At 36.5% G+C, this 22,487-nt stretch overlaps 1 protein-coding gene across 1 annotated transcript in view; it reads left to right on the forward strand.

The window, feature by feature from the left end:
• Window positions 1-22,487, forward strand: part of Cdk14 (cyclin dependent kinase 14) — a 554,426-nt gene that overhangs the window by 427,577 nt on the left and 104,362 nt on the right. Inside the window, exon 12 of the mRNA XM_077796699.1 lies at window positions 5,782-5,830. Within this exon, the coding sequence (XP_077652825.1) occupies window positions 5,782-5,830 (49 nt within the window). The remainder of the gene's footprint in view (window positions 1-5,781; window positions 5,831-22,487) is intronic.

The following is a 22,487-nucleotide window of genomic DNA, read 5'->3' on the forward strand; positions in this document are numbered from 1 at the left end:
TTATGTTGCTTTCATTCAACTGGAACATGACTTTTATTTCTGATGGAAGTAGTTTTTAAAAATGTAATCTTTTATCTAGTTCTATATGTAATACTTATTCAGATATTGTTAGAAATGGCTCCATTTGAAATTGTGTGGTTTCTACAGTTACCATCTAAAGAAAGTTGGGTACAAGTGCACAGGTCCTTGTGTGTCTTCTCTTCATATGAAAAAGAAATAGATGCAGTTAGTGGCTCTGGCTCTGGCCTCTCCAGGGACTGTGTCCTTATCCACATTGTAGCAACCTGTATCAGTTTATATTTCTGTGCTACTGAACCATAGTCAGGACTTACTCATTTTTTGTGTACCCATTACCCAGTGCATCAACTGGCACACAGGCAGGTACCCAGACAATATTTACTAAAAGAATTGATATTTTATGTGAATAATGATGGACGGTAAAGCTGAGAATGAGGCTTCAATCTTCCTTTTTTTTGGCTCTTATATGGCATATTTCACTATCAATTTTGTCTCTTTTATGCATAGCTAAAATTGACATATTGTATTTCTGAGGAAGAAATTCTATTAGCATATTCCGTCAAGCTCTAAATAGAGGCAATTCTTAGAACTAATATTTATGTGCAGGCATTAATTGCGAAGAAAAATAATTTACTTGTAAATGCAAGATTGTATTAATTTTATCTGTAATGAAATTTTTGTTCATCCTGAAATCATAGCAAATTATTAAAATTGCTTTGTGAGGAGTACAAAGTTACTAAGGGAAACAAATTTGTTTTATAAGGACACTTGATGTAATTAATTTAAAAATATCTCTTGCTTTTTTATACCCGACTTTAGATAATGATTTTTTTAAACTTTAGGTAAAAAACTATTTTTCCCATTTCTGTCCCTTTCTCTTGTCATTTAATCTTCTAGAATACACCTTTAATTTTCTATTCTACACTAACTGCATTATATTGCATCTTATAATGCTCTATTAGAGGATAAATTCAGAAATTATATATGCTTTTGAAACAAGTGAAGACAGAATTGTTGGTGAACACTTTTGCCCAGAACTTCAGGAGGATAGGTAATGTAACCAGGTCTGATCTTCAGCTAGTGCACACTATTTTAGTTATAGTGTCTAGTTTCTTCTCTGATGGGTCAAGGCCTAACCCTTAAGGCTATTAAATATTTCATTAATTATCTCTGCTTGAATAATAACTCCAAAACTTCATGTAAACTCTACTTTAAATATCTTTAAATTATCAGACTTAATTTATTCTCAGAGTGTATTTGAGTTCTGTATAAAATTCCACATCTTTGAAATCTGGAAGTGACAGATAGGAAGTTCTTTGCTAGTCATTCTTCCTTTCCATAGCACCCCTATCTAATTCATCAGTAAATTTGACTGGCTTTCCTTTCAAACTCATTGCAGTCTCTTTTGTTACCATAGCCTAAGTCATATGGTCCTGCTTCTAGACAGATGGAATAAGTTATTTTCTGGTCTCCCCGTTTCCAGCCTTACTTCTGATAGTGTATTCTCCAAACAAAAGAAGAATTGCTAGTGATTCCTAAAAAAAAGGCCCAGTGCCTGTCTTAAAGGCCTCTCCCCTTGTGTCCCCTCCCCTGGGTTCTTTGCTCCAGTGATCCTTACCTCCTGAGTGCTCCAGCCTTGTACACACACATTCCTGGAATGCCAGCTCCCTGCAGGCAAGGTGATTGATTGGCTCCCTCTGGTATCCTCAGAACTCCACCTGACACATAGCAGTTGCTCAAATGAATGAATGAATGAACAAATCAATGAACAGTGTTTCCAGTCATTCCCTCTGAGTACATTCTGATTTAGGGATAGAAAGCCAAGTGTTTTAAAATTTCTATTTGTTGTCCTTTTTTCTTTTTGTTGTGGTGTTTTTACACATGAAACATACTGTAGCGAAAGCAATATAAGCCATTTAAAATCTTATGATTAAAAGCAGATGACAGTGACAAAGGAAATTAACCAATATTAAGCAAAATGAAGCCTATTCAGTATTAAATTATTAAAAAGAAATGGGATCAACATAGAAAAAGAAATTGCTTAATGTTATCAAAGAATGTGGACATGAACACTGCCTGAGTGAAAAGATGCCCTAGACTCTAATGTGCAAAGATTTTGTATCATAATCTTCACATAAAGGAATTCAAACTAGATTTCCAGTGGGAAACTTTTTTGTTTTCAAGTGGCTTGTCCTCACTCATCACCTGACCTACACTGGTCACTGCCTCGCATCTCCTTGGTTTACTTTGCTCAAACTCTAAAACATGTTTTCTAAGTAGCTTGTCATATTCTTGTTGTTTTTAATGGTGATGATGGTGGTGACGGTGGTGTTTATGTTTTGATTGTCTGTCTCACCTGTTAAGTTCCTTATCTTTTGCTCATGCCCATATTCTCAGCATAATAATTTCCTGGCACATGTTTGGTACGTAATAACTATGTGTGGAATTGATGAATAAAGAAATGTCCAAAGCTCATCCAAATGATTTTTATATAACAAAGAATGCTGGTTAAAAAAAAAAAGTAATTTACTAAAAGTGAGATTAAAATAACATAAAATAGTATGATGCTAGCATGAATAGATGAGCACAAAAGAAAGCAGGATATGCTGTGTTTTACAATTTAATAAATGTGTCATCTCAAATTATTGGAGAAGAATGATTGAATTGACAATGATTGATTTATTATATAGGTATGGCGTAATTATCTGTCCTCCTTGGACAAACAAATTTAGTACTCTGTGTCACATCATATTAAAAAATTAATTCAAGAAATTTATACCTACACAATATACAAAGTCATCCCTTGCTTGAAGACAGTTATATGTTTGGAGAAATGCATGGTTAGGTGATTTTGTTGTTATATGAACAGCATAGAGTAGATTTACACAAACCTTAATGATAGGACCTAGGCTACAAACCTGTAGAGCATGTTATTATATTGAATACTGTAGGCATTTGTAACATAGTTACAAGTATTTGTGCATCTAAACATATAAAAGTGCAGTAAAAATAGAAAAGATGAAAAAAAAAACACACTTTATAGGGCACTACTGGAGTGGAGCTTGCAGGACTGGCAGATGCTCCTGGTGCGTGTGGCTGAGTGGTGAGCGAATATGAAGGCCCAAACTGTGCTCTGCTCTAGACTTTATGAACCCTGCACACTTAGGCTCCACAAAGTCTATTTTAAAAGTACATTTTCTTCAATAAGAGATAGACTTCAGCTTGCTGTAACTTTTTAATTTTATGTACTTTTAATTTTTTAAAATGTTTTGACTCTTTTCTAATAACATTTAGCTCACAACATAGTTTGTACAACTATATAGAAATATCTTTTTATATTCTTACTCTAAGCTTTCTTCTATTTAAATTTTTTCTTTTATTTTGCCCTTTAAATTTTTTGTTTAAACTAAAGACACACATACGTTAGCCTAGGCCCACACAGAGCAGTGTCATCAATAACATTGTCCCACTGAAAGGTCTTCAGGAGCTATAACAATCATGAAGCTGTCATCTCCTGTGACAATGACTTCTGGAATTCCTCCAAGGGACCTTCCTGCCGGTTCTCTCTAAACAATAAAATGTATAAAATAGTAATCTGTACTATTACTAGTATGTAACATAGTCATTTATTATTATTAACAATGACAGTCATTTATTATCATCAAATATAATTGCTTTACATAACTGGTTGTGCTATACTTTTATGCAACTGGCAACACATTTGGTGTGTTTATACCAGCATCACCATAAAAACTTGACTAATACATAGTAATACAATGTCTATCACATCTCTAGGTAATAAGAGTTTTTCAGCTCCACTGTAATCTTTGTGTGTGTGTGTGTGTGTGTGTGTGTGTGTGTGGTGCTAGGGATTGAACCCAGGGCTTTGTGCATGCAAGGCAAGTACTCTATCAACTAGGCTATATCCCTAGCCCTTCTACTGTAATCTTTTTTTAAAAAAAATATTTTTTAGTTGTAGTTGGACACAATACCTTTATTTTATTTATTTTTATGTGGTGCTGAGGATCAAACCCATGGCCTCACATGTGTCAAGCAAGCGCTCTACTGCTAAGCCACAACCCCAGCCTCCCCCCACTGTAATCTTATGGGACAATTTGTATACCAGGATATACTCCATCATTGGCAAAAATACTATTATTTGGTGCATTGCTCTACCCACACATACGTGTGTGTGCGCACGCGCGCGTGTGTGAGTATGTGTGTGTGTGTGTGTATACTTGATTATATTCAAAAAACTTCTGTAAACTAATAAAGGACCACCAACAACACAATATTAAAATCAGTACCAGCCATGAAAAGTGAAATTTGAAACTGAAGAGGAAATGCAAGTGGCCAGAAAGCATATGAAAAGAATCCCCATAATGTACTTTATCAAGTACAAGTTTGGCAAAAATGTAAAACACTGATAACAACTAGTGCTAGGAAGCATATGCAGAAAAAGACATTCTTTTTCATTGCTGGTGGGAAAATGAGAAATAGTTCTTCAGCATCTATTAAAAAGTAAAATATGCATGCTGTTTGCCAGGCAATTTTATATGGGGAGCATCTATCCAACAAAAAAAAAAAATGAGAGTATCATGTTTGGAGATATTTATTGTAACATTGTTTGTAAGGGAAAAGAACTGAATACTACATAAAGATTCATCAAATAAGTTTTGGTACTTTTATTCTAAGGAATGTTATACAGTTTTAAAACAATCATTACATATATTTTCTAGATTTGAAAGTCAGCCAAAGTAGATTATTAAATGCCAAAAAAGTCTCCAAATAATGTTTAATGTAAAATCCATTTAAAAATTAATAGTATATGGGCTGGGGATGTGGCTCAAGCGGTAGCGCGCTCACCTGGCATGCGTGCGGCCCGGGTTAGATCCTCAGCACCACATACCAACAAAGATGTTGTGTCCGCCGAGAACTAAAAAATAAATATTAAAAAAAAAATTCTCTCTCTCTCTCTCTCTCTCTCTCTCTCTCTCTCTCTCTCTCTCTCTCCTCTCTCACTCTCTCTTAAAAAAATAAAAAAATAAAGTAAAATAAAATAAAATTAATAGTATATGTGTTTATGTATGGGTTTTACATATGTGTGTTTATGAACAAGTATGTGCAGAGACATATCAAGCCATTAACAATCACTGTGTCATCAGGGATCGAAAATGGGAGCAGTGGAGGAGATTAGTGATTATCTATTCCATATTTATTGTTTAACTTGGTAAAACAAACATGTTCCTTTTTCACTTAAAAAAATCTAATAATGGTTGTCCAATTATTAATGAAAATACACACTATTGGACATGAATACTTTGGCTTTGATCATATGTAAATTCCATGTATCATAAGAAAGAACATCCAACATCGTTGTATTTGATCAGAGATGAAACAGCCAATCTCACCTGATCTGTGTGCCAATGTTCTTCTATAAACTAACTTAGAGTTTGAGATTTGGAATTTGTGGGGTTTTTTCCAATCAATTAAAACTTGTTCTAAAATAAGTAATGAGTAAAGAAACTTGACTATGAAGTAAATTATTCTAGACAAAAGAAATCCTTGTGTAAGATATCACAATCTTCCTGTTTTACTCTTTAAAAAAACCCGTCTGGTCTCCAGATGACAACTTCACTATGGCTTGTCCACCAATGACTCACTCAACCACTGCCTTTAAAACTGCTGAGTTTTCTTCAACATACTTTAAATATATGCATGTGATATGAAGATTGTTTATCATTTTTCTTTTTTTTATTTCAGAACGCTTTACCCTGTACAGCTCTAAAAACCTTAGACAAGCATGGAATAAGTAAGTCTTTACACAGATTTTGCTCCTTCTCTTTCTCTCTCTGTCTTAATGTTGACAACCCACCTGATAAGTTGTCATGACACTTTTTTCATTCATTCATGCTTCTATCCATTCATTCATGTTGCCTTTAGACTGTTACCAAACCCTAATTGTGCACCAGCTACCATGTTCAGCCTGAGCCATCAGACAGTATGGGTTTGGGTTCCTAGAGAGTTGCTGCATGTAAATCCTAAAATTCATTCTTGTAACTAAATTCCAGGAAATATTTTACTATCAGCAGAACAACGTTTATAAAATACAATATAGTGACTTACTTTCTAATCTAAACCATCTAAAAGTTGGTGACAACTTTTGAGCTAGATGAAACTGATGCCTCACATTTTTTCCATTTACCTGATTTTTTTCCCCTAAGCTATATTAGGAAGCTAAGTACATGTATCATTTTTACTCTGCTTTTTTATTTCTGTTCTGTCATCTGGCCTTGTTGAAATAGTTTTATTTATTGGTTTCAAAATATCACAAAATATGAAGATCTGAGTTTTATATGTTATTTAGGAATCCTTTGCCGCAAGCCAACCTGTTAGCAAATACCTGGAAGTTGGAAAGCAGAGTAAATCGAGTTGCTCCCGTTTAGTCTCAGGCATCACGTTCCAAGCGTAGAACAGATAACTGAGACTTCTTTGATTAAATAAACTATCATTTGTCATAACATTTTGTCCATGGGGAATTTAATGTTATGATCTCACTTTTTACTGTTAGGACATCTTTCATTTTTGGCATCATCAGTTATGGAAAAAAATATCTTTCCTTTGAAAAATGCTTTTTAATCAATGCTATCAGAAGAAACAGCATACAGTGAGTGGATGGTGAGGAATGAGTACACTGAACTGCAGTAGTTTAGCTTGAAAGATTTAGCCATTTTTTAAAAAAATCTGAACTTAGAAAAACACACTGGTATAATCGTTTCTGCCTAACACAGGGCTTTGCTCTTGTCATGTGGAGTCAGTTTTCAACCTGTGGTCTCCCCTGGGAGCAGGCCCTCTGCAGGGAGCCTTCTGTGCTTGCTTCTCACCTTTCACCTACCCCTTTACTGGTCCCTGGCCAAGGTACTGTAAGTACACCAGCTAATACTGAGTGTACAGTTCCTACCCCAATGAAACAAACACATTCCTCCCTTGTAGTTGCTCAAAAAGTTTTTTCCAACCAGGTAACTACTTCATGAAATACTTCTTGGTAAAGCAGTTGAAGTACAGCAGTCTAACCCTGTATTTGAATAACAGGAAAATCTGACAAACCACCCAATGCATAGCAGCAACATATGATTGTGGGTAATAGATCTATAAAAGTATAAAGTTAGACTTAATTTAAAGTCATTAAATAAACTGAGTCCCACTTTTAAATAAGGGAAATATTAAAGGTTAAGCTCGAGGACAAATTTTTAAATTGTGAACATGACTTGTTCAGCATCACACTATTTTTTAAATCCCCATAAATCTTATTTTTGTTGCCTTAAGGATTTATTTCCGAAATACTAAATATTAAAATCATCACTAAAAATATTATTAAAATATTATTTTCTGTTATGCCAGTGTTAAGTGCTCAATCTTTGGAGCCAAACTATGGCCTTTAGCCAAATCAAACTTAATGAAATTTCAAGAGAACTAAGAATTCAGAAATGAATTATATTATTGACTCTTCCTCCAGATGTACCTTGAACCCATGGTTCGTATTGCAACATCTCTCACTTCCGGAATATGATGTAGGGTAGAAAGAATTGCATTAAAATACTATTAAACAAGTGCTGTTTTTTTAAATTACTGATGAGTAATTTGCTCATCTATAGCAAAATGTGTAAAGTGAAGCAATCAGTAAATTTTCTTTTACAATGGTTGTAGCTTCAGAATGGGATGAACTAGTTTGAATTCAATTCAGGTGAGTTAATATAAGATGGGTGGGTTAATATAAAAAAAAGTAAGTTGCTGTTCAAAATGAAGTAAAATGCCTTTAGAGATATGCATGAACAGGTATTAAAGTTGGTGAAGATGTTAACCCTCCTAAGAGCATAAGAATTTCTAAAATGAGTCCTTTAGTCTTTGCCTAGCTATCACACATGACTCAGTTCATTTGGGGGCTGTATCTGCCCTAGCTAACACCCATGCAGTTCCCTGCTGACTTAATTTATATCAGTAACCATAGGCATAATTTTATCCTTTGAAAGATTTTTTAGTATTCTGGGAAAACAAAGCAGTGATGAGGGGGACATATCAAAAGATCCAATAGATATGGAAACTGAAAAGCATAATAAAAAGAAGAAATCTTAATTACAGGATTGAGAATAAGAAATTTACATCAATAAAGAAAAGAAAGCCCTTTTATTCTCTCATACTGGAAGTGCATGATCCATGTGGGCTCTTTCTGCATAAAGGGGGTCTGGGGCTGAGAGACAAATCTTAAATTTATAAAAATATGTACTGTTTTCTGACTGCCTTCAAAACATTCCATTATATTTCACTGGAGTTATAAAGACTCTCCCTATTTCTCTTCCAAATCTCTATTTATAGTTGTCTGACATTGGCATGTATGTGCAATCAACCAAGAATTCCAGCCACTTAAAAGATCTTTTATTATTTTGGCTGGAGAAGAAGCCTTAGTATATAGTCTCCAGCAAAGTTAAGGGTAGGATTCCAGGAACACATTTGCTTGTTTTGGAACTTTTTAACAGCTGAACAATTTGGGAGGTTTGAAAATATTGAAATGAGAACTAAGGATAAACCACCCAGTGACAGAAGACAGATCTGGAAAACACAGTTAGCGGCTGATGTAGCAGAACCCACCCACAGGCTTCTAATAGGTACAGGTCAACTCTTTCCTGCTTCTTCCCCTCATGATCTAGTCGTGCATAGAATTCTTTTGTCAGTTAAACCCAACTGGATTTCTCCTAAGAACTCACATAAGTTGATATTTTTAAATGTGTAGTATATACAGGAACAGTGTAATGAAACCACCTTTCTGGAAAAGCTAAAATAGAAAAGAAAACATTTTCAACATGCCAGCCAAGTCACAAACCCAAATTTGGAAGACTTAGATATGTTTCCTAACTCTGTGTTCTTGAACTTTACTTGAGTATTTTATCTGACACCATATTTAACCTCCCAAACATATTTTAAAGATGACTAGATGGTTGCATAATATATGCACAAAACATAATGTATTTAAACTGACACGTAGAGGAAGAAGCTAACTTTAACTTTGCATGTTTGTTAGAGGTACCCATATTTATGTTTTTCTTGTCATCATATCTGATGTGTCCCATTAAGATTTAAGTCAGTGCCTTCTCAAGAAACTGAAAGACACTATTTTTCCATTCTGCCTTATTGTTCTACATTGATCTAAATATCTAACAAAATAATATACTGCAAAGTAAATTAGAGCTTTAAATTTCTCTGCTGGTTTAGAAATGTGAGGAAGGTGAGAAACACTGTTAGCACACTAGGAGGAGCAGTTGAGTTGAGTCTGATCTTGAAATCATCTTTCTCCTCTTCCACGTTTTTTTCGCTGTTGATTATTTTTGTTACAATTCTATTTACTTCAAAGTAGCAGCTTTAATTTATTTAGTGCCTGGAGACTTTGTCTCATAATATTTTCAAAGGAATTATTCTGTACATCATCTATTCATTCTTTGGGGGAGAGGGGCTCATTGGGGGTGACAAGCTCTAAAACACACACTAAAGCAGACATTTTGGGATCCCAGCCTCTTAACTGCAATTGGCTGTAATTATGGACTGCCCAGCTCTGTGGGAGTCAAGCCCTGCAGTAGAAGGCTGTGCAGGGAGTAGCTCCTCACCACATTCTCCTACAGTGTTCAACACGTGAAACGTCGAATCCAAGCAGGTCTCTTGTTCCAACCTTAGACACCCATGCTTGATATTATTCTAAGGCCCCAAAGGCTCGCCTGCTTGCTTCAAAGTTGAAGTTTAGGGCAATTTATAGGGACACATGTTTTCATAAGAACGAATCATTAGTTGAGTTACTGAAAGCATTATGTGTTCTTCAGACCCTCTAAACCACTAGCCATCTAACAGCGTAGTTCTTCTAGGAAATTGCAGATTGGATTCTTGAAAAGGAAAAAGGGAGGTCCTAAAATAAGAGTTGCTTTCTAGGCCTTGGTGAGTGTCCTAGAGAATTCAAAGAAGGTGGAATTAAGGTCTGTCTAAAAACACATGTTGGGGTCAGTTCCAGGAGGACAAAGAGGCAGCCCTCTGAGAACTAGCTAGGAAATTTGCCAAATACCTGGGCCTGATCCCTAGTAGTTGCAACAGCATCAGTGTGAAAAGATGGGACACATACTAGTCAAAAGCTAGGATATACTCATTGCCCCAGAGCCACAGTCATCGTGGAGGTGGTATGGCTAATTAACATTTGGAAAGCTTTTTTTTTTTTTTTTTTTTTTACTCCCATGTATGTCACATATCCTTATAGGAGGATTTGAAGGTAATTGGGGAACATACTACCATCTGTATTTTTTAGCTTATAATAAAAAACATGCTCAACAAGGACAAAGATGATCACAACTGAAAATCACAACTTGGAATGTAAAAAGAACTCCAGTATTATCATTTTAAACTGCAATATCCATGTGGGCTTATAAATATCTCATTTTACTTTGTTCTTGCTGCAACTTTTGGAGAGATCTCTTGTGGGAACTAATGCCATTCTCAGTGTAGGTTTCATGTGGCAACAGAACCTGGACAAAGTGAAAACCCAGTTTCCTCTATCCTAAGAAGAAAGTACATGTAGCAGGCTGACCACCCACACCACCAATCAGGTTTCTCCTGCACCATTGCGGGCAGTATGTCACGACAGGATAAAGGCTAGGGTTGTGACAGTCCAAGTGCCAGAGTTGACAGGCCTGTCAGCCACCCACTCACCCTGGGAGTGAGACTTGTCACCTGTTTCACACAGCTCTCATTACCTACCCCCAGGGACTGACATCCTATCATTCTGTGTCACTGCCAGATTTCTTATCCATGTTTTGTTTGTTTGTTTGTTTGTGTTGTAGCAACAATTCACTGACATTAATAACCCTTCGTGGTGGCCAAGAGCAGGACCCATGCAGTTTGTTTTCTGCTGGGCACTAGGTTTTTGTTCCACTTCTGATAGACAGAAAATAGCCTTCTCCTCTCTCAATAATTGGCAGTATGTGTCTGGCTTGGGAGTTGGCAGCAGCCATTGTTTCTCATCCTTTCATATTATGTGTTGGACTCCTCATCCAAAAGCACGCTCTTCTGGTGCAGCTAATACCTACCTCTGCTATCCAGCTCATTAAGGAATAAAGCCCAGCTGCACTTGTGAAGCAGCACCAAGCTCCCAGGGGCAGTGGGCTGCTCATGTCCCACAGGAGGAGGATGGATCGAGGCTATCTTGAACTGTCCCCCAAAACAGATTCTACCAGGGTGAACTCAAGTTCTGCTTTTTCCAGTATAAAGTGGGGGATTTGTATGCTGTGATTGCAATAACAAATGACCACAAATGTATTGACATAAAGCATCACAAACATCTTATCTCACACTTTCATCAGGCAGAAATCTGGATAGGATCTGCTAATTTATTTTTCCTGAGTCTCAGAAGGTCAAAATCAAGATGTCAGTGGACCTGGGCTCAGATTTGGAGGGTCTAGTGGAGAATTTGCTCACAGACTCATTCAGGTTGTTGGCAGAATCTAGTTTCCTGTGGGGTTGGAGCTGAGATCCCCAGTTCCTTTCTGGTTGTCAACCAGAAGCCTGAACCAGCTCCTCAAGGCTTGCTGTATGTGTCCTCATGTTGTGCTTCCTTCTTAAACCAGCTTCAGATCTCTGACTTCTTGTCCTGCCCTATTTCTCCCACCAAGTTCTAAAGGTCGTGTAATCAGAGTGGGCCCACCTGGTTATTCTCCCTGTTGTACGGTATGTAGCCTTAATCACACCTGTAGGGTCCATTTTTCCACGGCAGTAGCACATTCACAGGTCTCGGGGATTAGCAATTGGACATATTTAGGGGCCATTCTGTGTTCAAGTAAGTACTTGGGTTTCCCGTGCAGCCCAGATTTACACAGTGGAGCAGAACCCAACCCGCAGCACATCAGACAGTCCACTTTGCCTGGTGTCTGACCCATCAGGTGACAGGCATAGTCCTCTGACTCTGACAGGTCCATGTTGCCTGATTCACAATAGATACCCTCAAAATTGTGTATAAGGAAAAAAATCATTTTCCATCCTTAGGCCAAAGAAAACAGAAATTATGCTCAGGAAGGTGAGTGGTAATTAAAAGTTTAGCCTGACTCCTCTATATCTGCATTGCCCAATGTTGTAGCCATAAAACCACTGTGGCTCCTGAGTGTTTGAAATGTGAGACTGTGATTCAGGAACTGAGTTTTGAATCTTATTTAAATTTAATTAATTTAAATTTTAAAGAGCCACATATTGTTAGTGGCTGCCATGTTGGACAGCACCGTTGTAAATCCACATGTGAAGTATTTCATTTATTCTAAGTGCTTACCAGAGGGCAGCTGATGCTTTGAAACTATGAGTCAGTGAATTCTGTACTCACATGTCCAGAGACTTTGCATTATATTTTTATTTCTCACTCCTAGCTTTTATTTGTAAACACTCTGAGAAGATAATGACACTGGAGTACGCAATAAATTGTAATAAATCGGCACGGGGAATAGTGGAAATATCAAAGAACATCCAGCAGACAGCCCCTTCTGCCCCTCCCCACAGAAGCCACGCTGTTCCCTCCTGAGGGGTACTGCCTGTTGCAAGCGCCTCTCTTCCTTTCTCCTCCTTGTGTTCTCTCTCTCTCTTTTCTGTTGAGAACTGTTAGGGGTTAGACACACAGCTCTCTACCCTTTTTGAACTCCCTGAAGAACTCACCTCTCTGCTGTTGTTCCCGTTCCCCTTGATCTCCCTCACTCTACTCAGAAAATATCGCCAAGGCTCAGCTTCCGGCTCACCACATAGGAGAGGCTATTGAAAGGGGCTCCATTTTCCAAATAAACTTCCCAGATCAAGTGCCAGGTCTCCCTCACTGGGCCCCTGTGGATACATATGTTAATTTTTCAGCTTTAGAAAATGACCACATATTAGAAAGTGAAGCATAAACACAAATGCGTAAGTTTTAACCTCTCTTTATTTAGAGAAGACTCCTGATGTGTGATCCCTTTCCCCAAAGTATATTTATATCATTTTCTTTTGATCAAGAAAATATTTATGAGTTTAGTGAATTTTCAATTCGAAGATGAACATAAGAAGTCAATGGATAACCTGCACGAGGCCCGGGGTTCAGTCCCCAAAGGAGATGTCAATGGAGAAAGATGATTTAACAGCGGTGTCGTCCTTTGTATATACTGGCACCCTCACTACTCTTCATCTTGGCTGATTTCATGAAAACAAGGAGTCTTCCTCAGGGAGACAGTCTCTAGAACCAGGGCTCATGCATGGTGAGGATACTGTTACTAGACTGCTCATGTTGACATGAGCATCGGACATCTGCTCTGTGTCTGTTCTACTAGCCTTCTAACAATACAGAGCTCACAAATGTTATCAATATGAACTAAGAAGAAACAGAAAAGAGGAAGCAAGGCTATATACACTGATTTTTGGCATAAATGGCAAGAAAATGCCCAAAACCAGCATAATCTTTGGTATCCTAAGGGCCAAGTTTCAACCCCAGATCCACTACCGAACCATATAATATTCAGGAAGATCACTAACCTCTCAGCCTGTTTTTAAATCTTTAAAACCCCTTGATAAACTATTGCTTAATCTTTAAATAAAGATTAGTATAGATTACTGGGCACCTTACCAACCACAGTGGTTCTACAGACATTTAGTTTACCTCCCTTATGTTTTTTAGCACTCCCTGTCCTCCCCTGACACTCAGAGATTTCCTTTAGGTTCCAAACAAGCAGTTGTTCTTGAACCTGGATCCTGCTCCTATGCAGTGTCCCCTGACATCTGGAATGTCCATCTACCTGTCTAAGAAGCACATGCTGAGCTGCTGGGTCACTTTTTTTTTTTTTCTTTTTGGAAATACTTCTTCTATAGAAACAAGATTCTACCTCCCCCAACAGTTCCTTCCAAAGAGTGATATGTTAACAAATAGCATTGTACATAATTAATGTAAGACTGTGATTTATCCTAAATCTTGAAACACATCTACTAGAAGGTTTTCCTAATTAGGTTGAAAGAAACCCACAGACAAATCACAGTTAACGATATTCAAATGTCTGCTAGGCCTTTTCCATCATAATGCCTATACACAGAAAGATGGGTAAACCTAAGCCAGGTGTACAGAGCCTGGGTGTCCATTTGATCCAGTGGTAAGACTAAAAGTAATTATTCTTGCTCTTGAGAGCTTTAAATGGATAGAGTAGATGACTCCCCTCTTGGAATGCAGTGAATAAAGGCTGGAAGCCTGGCCTTTCTCTCTGTCATCACCAGTAAGGAAAACAGGCAAGGGATTCCAGAGGTGACTGGAATTTTTCTTTTAGACACTGAGACAAGTTCATACCCTAAGGCACAAATCTCATGATACATCCATCATGCCAGTGATTTTATGTCTTCAGTAGCAACATAAATGTATAAAAATCCCTTAAACACATACCTGAGCAACTCCCCAATCAATCATTTTTTGTCTTACCTGAAAGAACATTATACATAATTTCTTTTTTTTTTTTATTTTTTATACCAGGAATTGACTAAGGTGCTTAACTACTGAGCCACATCCTCAGCCCTTTTTTAAAAACAAAAAATTATATTGAGACAGGATCTTGCCAAGTTGCTTAGGGCTTCACTAAATTGCAAAGGTTAGCTTTAAACTTAATCCTCCTGCCTCAGCCTCCCAAGCTGCTGGGATTACAGGTATGAGCCACCATGCCCCGCTTATACATAATTTCGATATTTTGAAGATGTAAGAAAAACATAGTGGTGGTTTACAACTGACTCTTGTATACATATGCGTGTGTGTGCCTGTTATACTGCATATCTTTGTGTTTCTGTATGTGATATCTCTGCTAGTCCTCAGCTCTACCTAATCCCTCAAGACCTGATATACAAACATGATGCCAAATAGAGAACTTCCCTTAAATTATTCAAATCTCTACATAAGTGATTTCCCACTCTTCCTGCAATGGAAAACATTTGATCATAAATTCAATTAAATCAGCCATCGTCTTTGTGATGTTTGTCCAGCTAAATTCTTTAGTGGCTAAACCAATAAACGTACCAGCTGTGTGTGTGCATGTGTGTGTGAGAGTGTGCTTGTTTATGGAATGACTGATGCAAAAAAAATCAATTTGAAGTAAAGATGAAGGGTAGTTCTCATTTCTTAGGCCAGATTTTTGACCACTTCATTTCAACCATAGTTTTAAAGATTAAACTCTTAGGGATGAAATCATGTATATTTCTGGGCTCAGGTTGTGGCTCAGTGGTAGTGCATTTACCTAGCATACATAAGGCACTGGGCACTGGGTTCAATCCCCAGCACCACATAAAAAAAACTAGGTAAACAAAATAAAGGTATTGTGTCCATCTGCAACTAAAAGTATATATTAAAATATCATGCATGTTTATTTAAATTCTTTAGCTTTGGGTTTCCAATTTAGATCCAAGTTTCACTATATTGAATTTGAAACCAAGCCTGATAATGATACTTTAGAGATGCTGGAAAAGCTGTCAAACCACATCAACCATCTTCCTCCTCTTTCTTCCACACCTTGTCCTTCCTAGTGAAAAGAAAAGAGAAAATGACTATCAGCATACTTTTAAATTTCTTTAGGAAAATGCCATGATAGGACTGTAGTGTGATAGGTGATAGGACTACACCAGGATACACATGATGAGACTCCGGTGTACCTGGGCTCAAGAGGTAAGTGTTATAAATAATAGGTTATAAATGTCGATTGCTTCTCATCTGGAGCCTGAAGACTTTCTGATATGTGTATCTAACCAACTTTCTCTCCTCTTTTTCATATTACATTTACTAATGATCCATTAATTTGGATATAACTGAACACTTTATTATGAATCTTTATATACATGTATATCCATGAGGCCTGTAGAGGGCAGCAGGTTCTGAGAAAAAAAAAAAAAGATTATACGGCAACGACTAATCTTCACAAAATATAAAGAACAGATAGCTGCATATATGTATCTGTTTTATTCTTTAGGAAATCAATTAAAATATCTCTAGTAGAGAAGCCAGAGCTGTCCCTGATAGTTACCTTAGGTATCAACTGTTTGGATGATGAGTATGTTTATGAATTGGTTCAGTCACTTTGGAGGCTATTTAGTTAAGGCTTATACCAGGTCCTATGTATTTACCTTCAAACTGGACTAAGCACATCATTTTATTTATAAAGATGAGTGTAAATGATATTGTCCATTTACCTCCCATCTTTTGTCACCCTGGCTAAAATTTAGAATTTGAGTTAAATTGTACTTCTCGTTCTATATGGTAGTCCAATGAGGCTTTACTTTCCAATCATACCTTCCTTATGTTTAGTTTGTAACCACTGAAAGATTTTTAGTGTCTCCTATTTTTCCTAAAGAAATTAAAAACACTTCCAAATGGATGCCTTCTATCCATTGTGGACTTTATCCTTACCAGCCAGCATATCTGTGGGATGAGTCCCTGACTTCAACCCCTTCTCTATTGTCACATTCTTTGATTTTCTTAATACAATATCTAATCTTTATCTCGCTAGCCAAATTCTCCAGTATATGAGCTACAAAATTTCTAGAAGCTGCATTAAATTGTTTAAGGATATAGAGCAGCACTGACCAATAGGTCTTTATGGATTGATGGAAATGTTTGGTACCTTTATTTTCCAATATGGTAGCCAGTAGCTACGTGACTATTTAGTAAGTTAAAATGTGGCTAGTGCAATCAAGGAACTGGTTTTTTATTTCATTTAGTTTTCATTAATGTAAATATAAGGAGTCATTTGTGACTAGTATCTACCAAATTGGACAGTGCAGAATAGAACTTGGCTTCTGATTAGTTAACGAGAACATACTGTGAGGTGGATTAGGATTTTCAGCTAAGAAACGACTGCCAGGTTTTTATTTTCTCACTTATTTCTTTCTCATATAACTGTAGACTTAAAATCAAATCCTCTGACTCTGCCACGGGATTTACTTTCTCTCAGAACATCTAAGAGATTTTCAATTTTCAAATTCTTCAATTTTGTTGAATATTGAATATACTTCTCTTGGGGATTCAGAATGGAGTTTCAAAGTGTGGCTTCTGGCAGCCCTGATTCTATGGGCATTTCACAACCTAAGCTCTATCACCTATTTATATCTGGTTTTCCTAAATATAAAAACTAAACTTAGGAAATGTGCTAATGTGCTTGTATGCAGCTTGGCACACATTAGCACATTTCCTAAATTGGTTGTGTGAAGTAACTATTTACATGGACTACAAATAAAGCCTAGGTTTGTACAGTCTGTTCTGAAGTAACCTTAATATTTTAAGGTTTAATTTTTAAGGTTAAAAAAATTTCTTGCAAGTTTCCAAGTAACCAAATGAGATTTATATTTTCTCATTTTTAAACACTTCTGAATCCTCACACATGATCTGGTTTTAGTCAGCTTTTCTACTACTGTAACTAAAAGCCCTGACAAGAACAACATAGAGGAGGAAAAGTTGATTTGGGGCTCACAGTTTCAGAGGTCTCAGTCAATAGACATCCAATTCTGTTGCTCTGGCCTGAGAAGAAGCAGAACATCATGGCAGAAGGGTGTAGTGGAGAAAAGCAGCACTTTGGCATGGTAACGTAGAAGTAGAGAGTTCTCACTTACCAGGGACAAAGTATGTACCCCAAAGGTACATACAATGACCCACCTCCTCCAGCCACACACCCTACCTACCTACAGTTACCACCCAGTAAATTCCTATCAGGGGATTAATGCACTAATTAGGTTAATGCTCTCATAGCCCAACTGTTTCATCTCTAAACTTTCTTGCATTGTCTTACATGACCTTTTGGGAGACACCTGATATCTAAACTATAACAATATGCAAATGCATGTCTTCAGTTTCCTACATTATACAGATAGGCCTTTAAGACACACTTTTTTAAAAAATGGTGTGTCATTCCATCAGCTTCTGACTCATGTTAAAGACATGCCTGACAATGCCATATCTATATATACCTAGAAATTTATAATTAGTTGGACCCCATATAATAATAAGTGTACAGTTTTTAAATTCTATTTATATTTTCTTTATTTCAGTTGTAAAGATAGCTTTTTTTCAAAAAGAGAAACAGTTCTATCAATCATGCTAGTTATTTATTTTTATTTTTTAAGCCATGAATATGGAATGACACTTTTCTATTATACATTATTGTATATAACAAGCCAGATGTAGAGTTAAAGTCAGGAATAAAGGAAAATGCAGCTCAAAAGTTGTACTCTGGGCTGGGGATGTGGCTCAAGCGGTAGTGCGATCGCCTGGCATGCATGCAGCCTGGGTTCTATCCTTAGCACCACATACAAACAAAGATGTTGTGTCCGCCGAAAACTAAAAAAATAAATATTAAAAAATTCTCTCAAAAAAAAAGTTGTACTCACTTTATAATACAGACTCAGCCTATTCTGTGCTCATTATCAAACCACCCTTTTTAGCTCCCAAGGCCCAGTTTCACAGATTCCTCCACATGAGAAGGGAATTTTCTAATACAAATATATATATAATATATATATATATATACATATCCTTTGAAGAAGATACATGAAATATTTTCTCTAAATATTTAAAAATCTTTCCTCCAATGAGTTCTCATATTTGTAGCAGAGTAGAATAAATTATTTCCCAAGGTTTAAACCACAAAACCATAACAAACACCACAAAGTTTTCTTCATACTAACTTTAGTACCTGCCATGTTAATAATCACAGTAATCTCACCCCTACACACACATATCCAGGTTGCTCCAAGTTTTAGAATACATCAGTTTGATTCTCTGCAACTCTGAGGACCCTGGTTCCTATGTTCATTTGTCCACTCTACTTTGGGGACATTTTGAACAGAATTGGAGAGAGGAAAGGAAGAATGAGGATGGCCAAAAACAAGATTTGGTTTTGCACTATTGTCCTGATGGTCGAGTTTGAGGGCAGCACCCTGGTGCCCACTAGACCAGGGGAAAATTAAGCCAAGTAACACTGAAGTGGCCAGGGAAATAGAAACTAATCTGGGTAAATCATAAAATTAGAATATGAGAAAGACACTGGACATTTGGAAAAGGACATAGTGGGAGTGAAGAGGAAGTGGAAGGGAATACTTTAGTATGTAACACTGTAAAATACATTTACAAAATCTTTAAATTTGGAGGCAGATCCTGAACATTCTTCATATCAAGAGAATTTTTCTATCTCAATATGTCAATATTGAAAACATTTTTTACAGTGGATACTCCATCATTATTTTCTTTTAGTGAATGTTTTTTTTTAAATTATGAGACATCCTATGTATATGTTCACTCATCACCTCAATTCTCCTAACTTTATTTTTTCCCATTAATTATAAGTCTTCCAGTGATGTGTCTCCCACCAAAGGATTGTCAGAGATGTGCTCTGATTTTAGAAGGAATGTCCTAGTCCTGAAAAACTCTTCTGACTGCATTTAGCAGGTTCAGTTAAATTTTTTACATGTTCAGGATAGTGGAGAAATAGCGATAATGAAGTATTAAATACTGACAGCTGCATTAGTTCATTTTCACAGGGCTGTGCCTCACAACATGCCCAATGCTTTGTCTGCATTATCTCATTTAATCTTGAAAGCAGCTCTCAAGTATTTTTCCTCATAGAGACATTCAAGGTCATTTTAGAAATGTCATGGTCCTCTCTTCAATTATTTTGCAGCCTCAAGAGCAGATCTATAAGATATTTCTATTTGCCAGTTTTGCATAACAGGGCCAAGACTAGGGTAAAACACATAAAGCGTTTCTCTTGGGTTCAGAATTTAAGGCAGAATTTAAATCCGTGGTAAAGACACATAGCAGGTTATTGCCATTTAAAAAAATCAAAATGGATTTGGTGTTTTCTGTGCCCTCCATCAAACTACCCTTTGTTAGCATTAATTACCCAGATCCACAGCCTTCTCAGAAACAACAGTACTGGTGAGTTAATGGAGGACTGGGATCATTTGATGACTACTGATGGACCTGGGAACTGGTCAGCAACATGGAAACATGTCAGAGACCATAGCAATATCATAGCACATTCAAGAAATTTGATTTAGCATCATGCAAATGTACTGGGTGCTTCAGAATGCAGGGTTGAGATTCCTGTTGTTACTGACCTTACCTTCTAGAGTAGTGAGGATAGTATGCTAATAATAGAATAACCAAGGTAATTTCAGAGAGTGAAAGTATGTGAAGACTAGCAACAGAGTGATGTAATTAAAAGGAAGAGCCTTGGCATATTTTGAGCTGTATGAAGGCTGGGATTTGACATTATAATCTGTATCTCTAGCACCTGCAATGGAACCTGTCACATAGTAGGCACTCAACAAATATTAGCTGAAGAATGAAAGTGTTCGTTGGTAAATGAATAGTAAGTATAATGAGTCTTAGAGGAGAGGAGAGTGGAGACAGAGACCAGGCAGAGAACGGCCTTATAGGCTATGGATTGGGATATTTTTACTTTTGCCAGGAAGTCTAGGGAATTATGTTTTTGACTTAGTAATTTCAGTCTTCAGTATTTCTCTCAGTCTTTAGTTACCTAAAGATTCTCATTACTATGTTATAGATTTAAAAATTTAATAAGGCTTGGTACCAACTTAACCAAGTTTAAGGATCTGAGAATAGGTTTAATAAATTATGACTCATGAACCCAACAGAATATTACACAACAATATCAGGGTAGTATTATGGAGACTCCAAAAACATGAAACACTTCATGTATTTTCTAAAATCAGCAGAATAAGAAATTGTACCCATTCTAACATAAGAACCAAAAAAAAAAAAAAAAACAATTTCTGTAAACTCTGAAATGTACCCTATAAGATGTTAGGGTAGTTAGAATTTTGGGTGCATTTCTACTTTATAAAAATTAGCTTTATTGTCATTATTTTACAACAGAAATGTGTTGCTTAATTGGTATAGAGTTTCTATTTAGAGTGAATGACAGAGTTTGGGAAATATTCGTTGATGGTTGTGTGATATTGTGAATGTAATTCATTCCACTGGATTGGATATTAAAAATGATTAAAATGGCAAATTTTAGACTAGCACATACACACATACATATATTACAAATGTGATAACATATATGTGTATGGGATATATATATATATATATATATATATATATATATATATAATTTTCCATACACATGTGCACATGTGAGGGGATATACACACATTAACAACAAGAAAACAGATATTTTCTATAATCAGATATTTTCTATAATTATCAATGTGGTCAACAGCAAGATGGCTACCAATGTTCCCATCTTCTGGTCTTCAAACCCTTGGTTAGTCTTTCCCACAGCATACCAAGGCCGATCTTGATGACCAACAGCATACAGCAGAAGTGACTGCATGTTAGATTCTTGGTTGTTATATAAATTGCATCTCCCTGTGCTCTGGCTCATTTCTCATCACTGGCTCTGGAGAAGCCAACATCATGCCACACGACCAGTCCTGTGAAAGAGATCCACATGGTGAGGAACCAAGGCCTCCTCTCTAGAGGCTCATGAATGAGTCACCTTGGAAGTAGATCCACCAAATCCAAACTTCAAATGACTGCAGTTCAGGCCATCAACATGCTGCAGCCTCCTGAGAGACCCTGAGTCAAAACTACTCAGTTAAGGCTACTCCCAGATTTCTGACTCAAAAATTTAGTGAGATAATAAATATTTATTGTTTATAAAAAAGAAAATACAAAAATTTCCAACTCCCTTCCACTATAGCTATCCTCTTGGGCAAGCAATAAATACCAAGTGTTTCCCCTGTCCTTGCAATCTTATTTCCTCCCCTATTAATTGAGTTCTTGGCGTAACAAACTCCCTAAACACAAGTGCATTAAAAGGCAAATTGTCTAGTAAGATAAATTTTATCTTTTTCATCAGGGAATCCCACAGGATGTTGGTCACAAAGCTGAGGGCATCACTAGGCCTTGGCCTAATATAAAGTACCTCTAATCATGATTTTGTATATGGAGGAGATTCGATAAAACTAGCTACATTATTAAGAGAATATTGAGTGGCAAAGTGAGAAACATATTCCTTCAATAGGACATAATATTTATGAATGCTTAAATGTATGGTTGATTATATTTTTTTCTTCACTAGAAAGAAACTGAAAAGCAAAAACAACTTCAATATCAACTTGAGTGCAACTTTCAGGAATTTAAAGAGAGTTCTAAAATTCAAAATTATGAGAAGAAATTTTATCATAGGAAAAAAGTGTATGCAGTTATTTTTAAAAAAAACAAAGAAGTAAAATTATATACTTTCCCTGGCCTCTATGCACAGACATAAATATATCTAATTAATAAAAAAAATCATTATCTCTGGCATACAGACTTATGAAATTTTTTTGTTTGCTTTCATGCATTTCAGGATTTTCTAAATATTATAGAGTAATCATGTCTCACTTTTCCAATGAGA

The sequence above is a fragment of the Urocitellus parryii genome, chromosome 3, assembly GCF_045843805.1.
Source record: "Urocitellus parryii isolate mUroPar1 chromosome 3, mUroPar1.hap1, whole genome shotgun sequence".
Classification (NCBI taxonomy): Eukaryota; Metazoa; Chordata; class Mammalia; order Rodentia; family Sciuridae; genus Urocitellus; species Urocitellus parryii.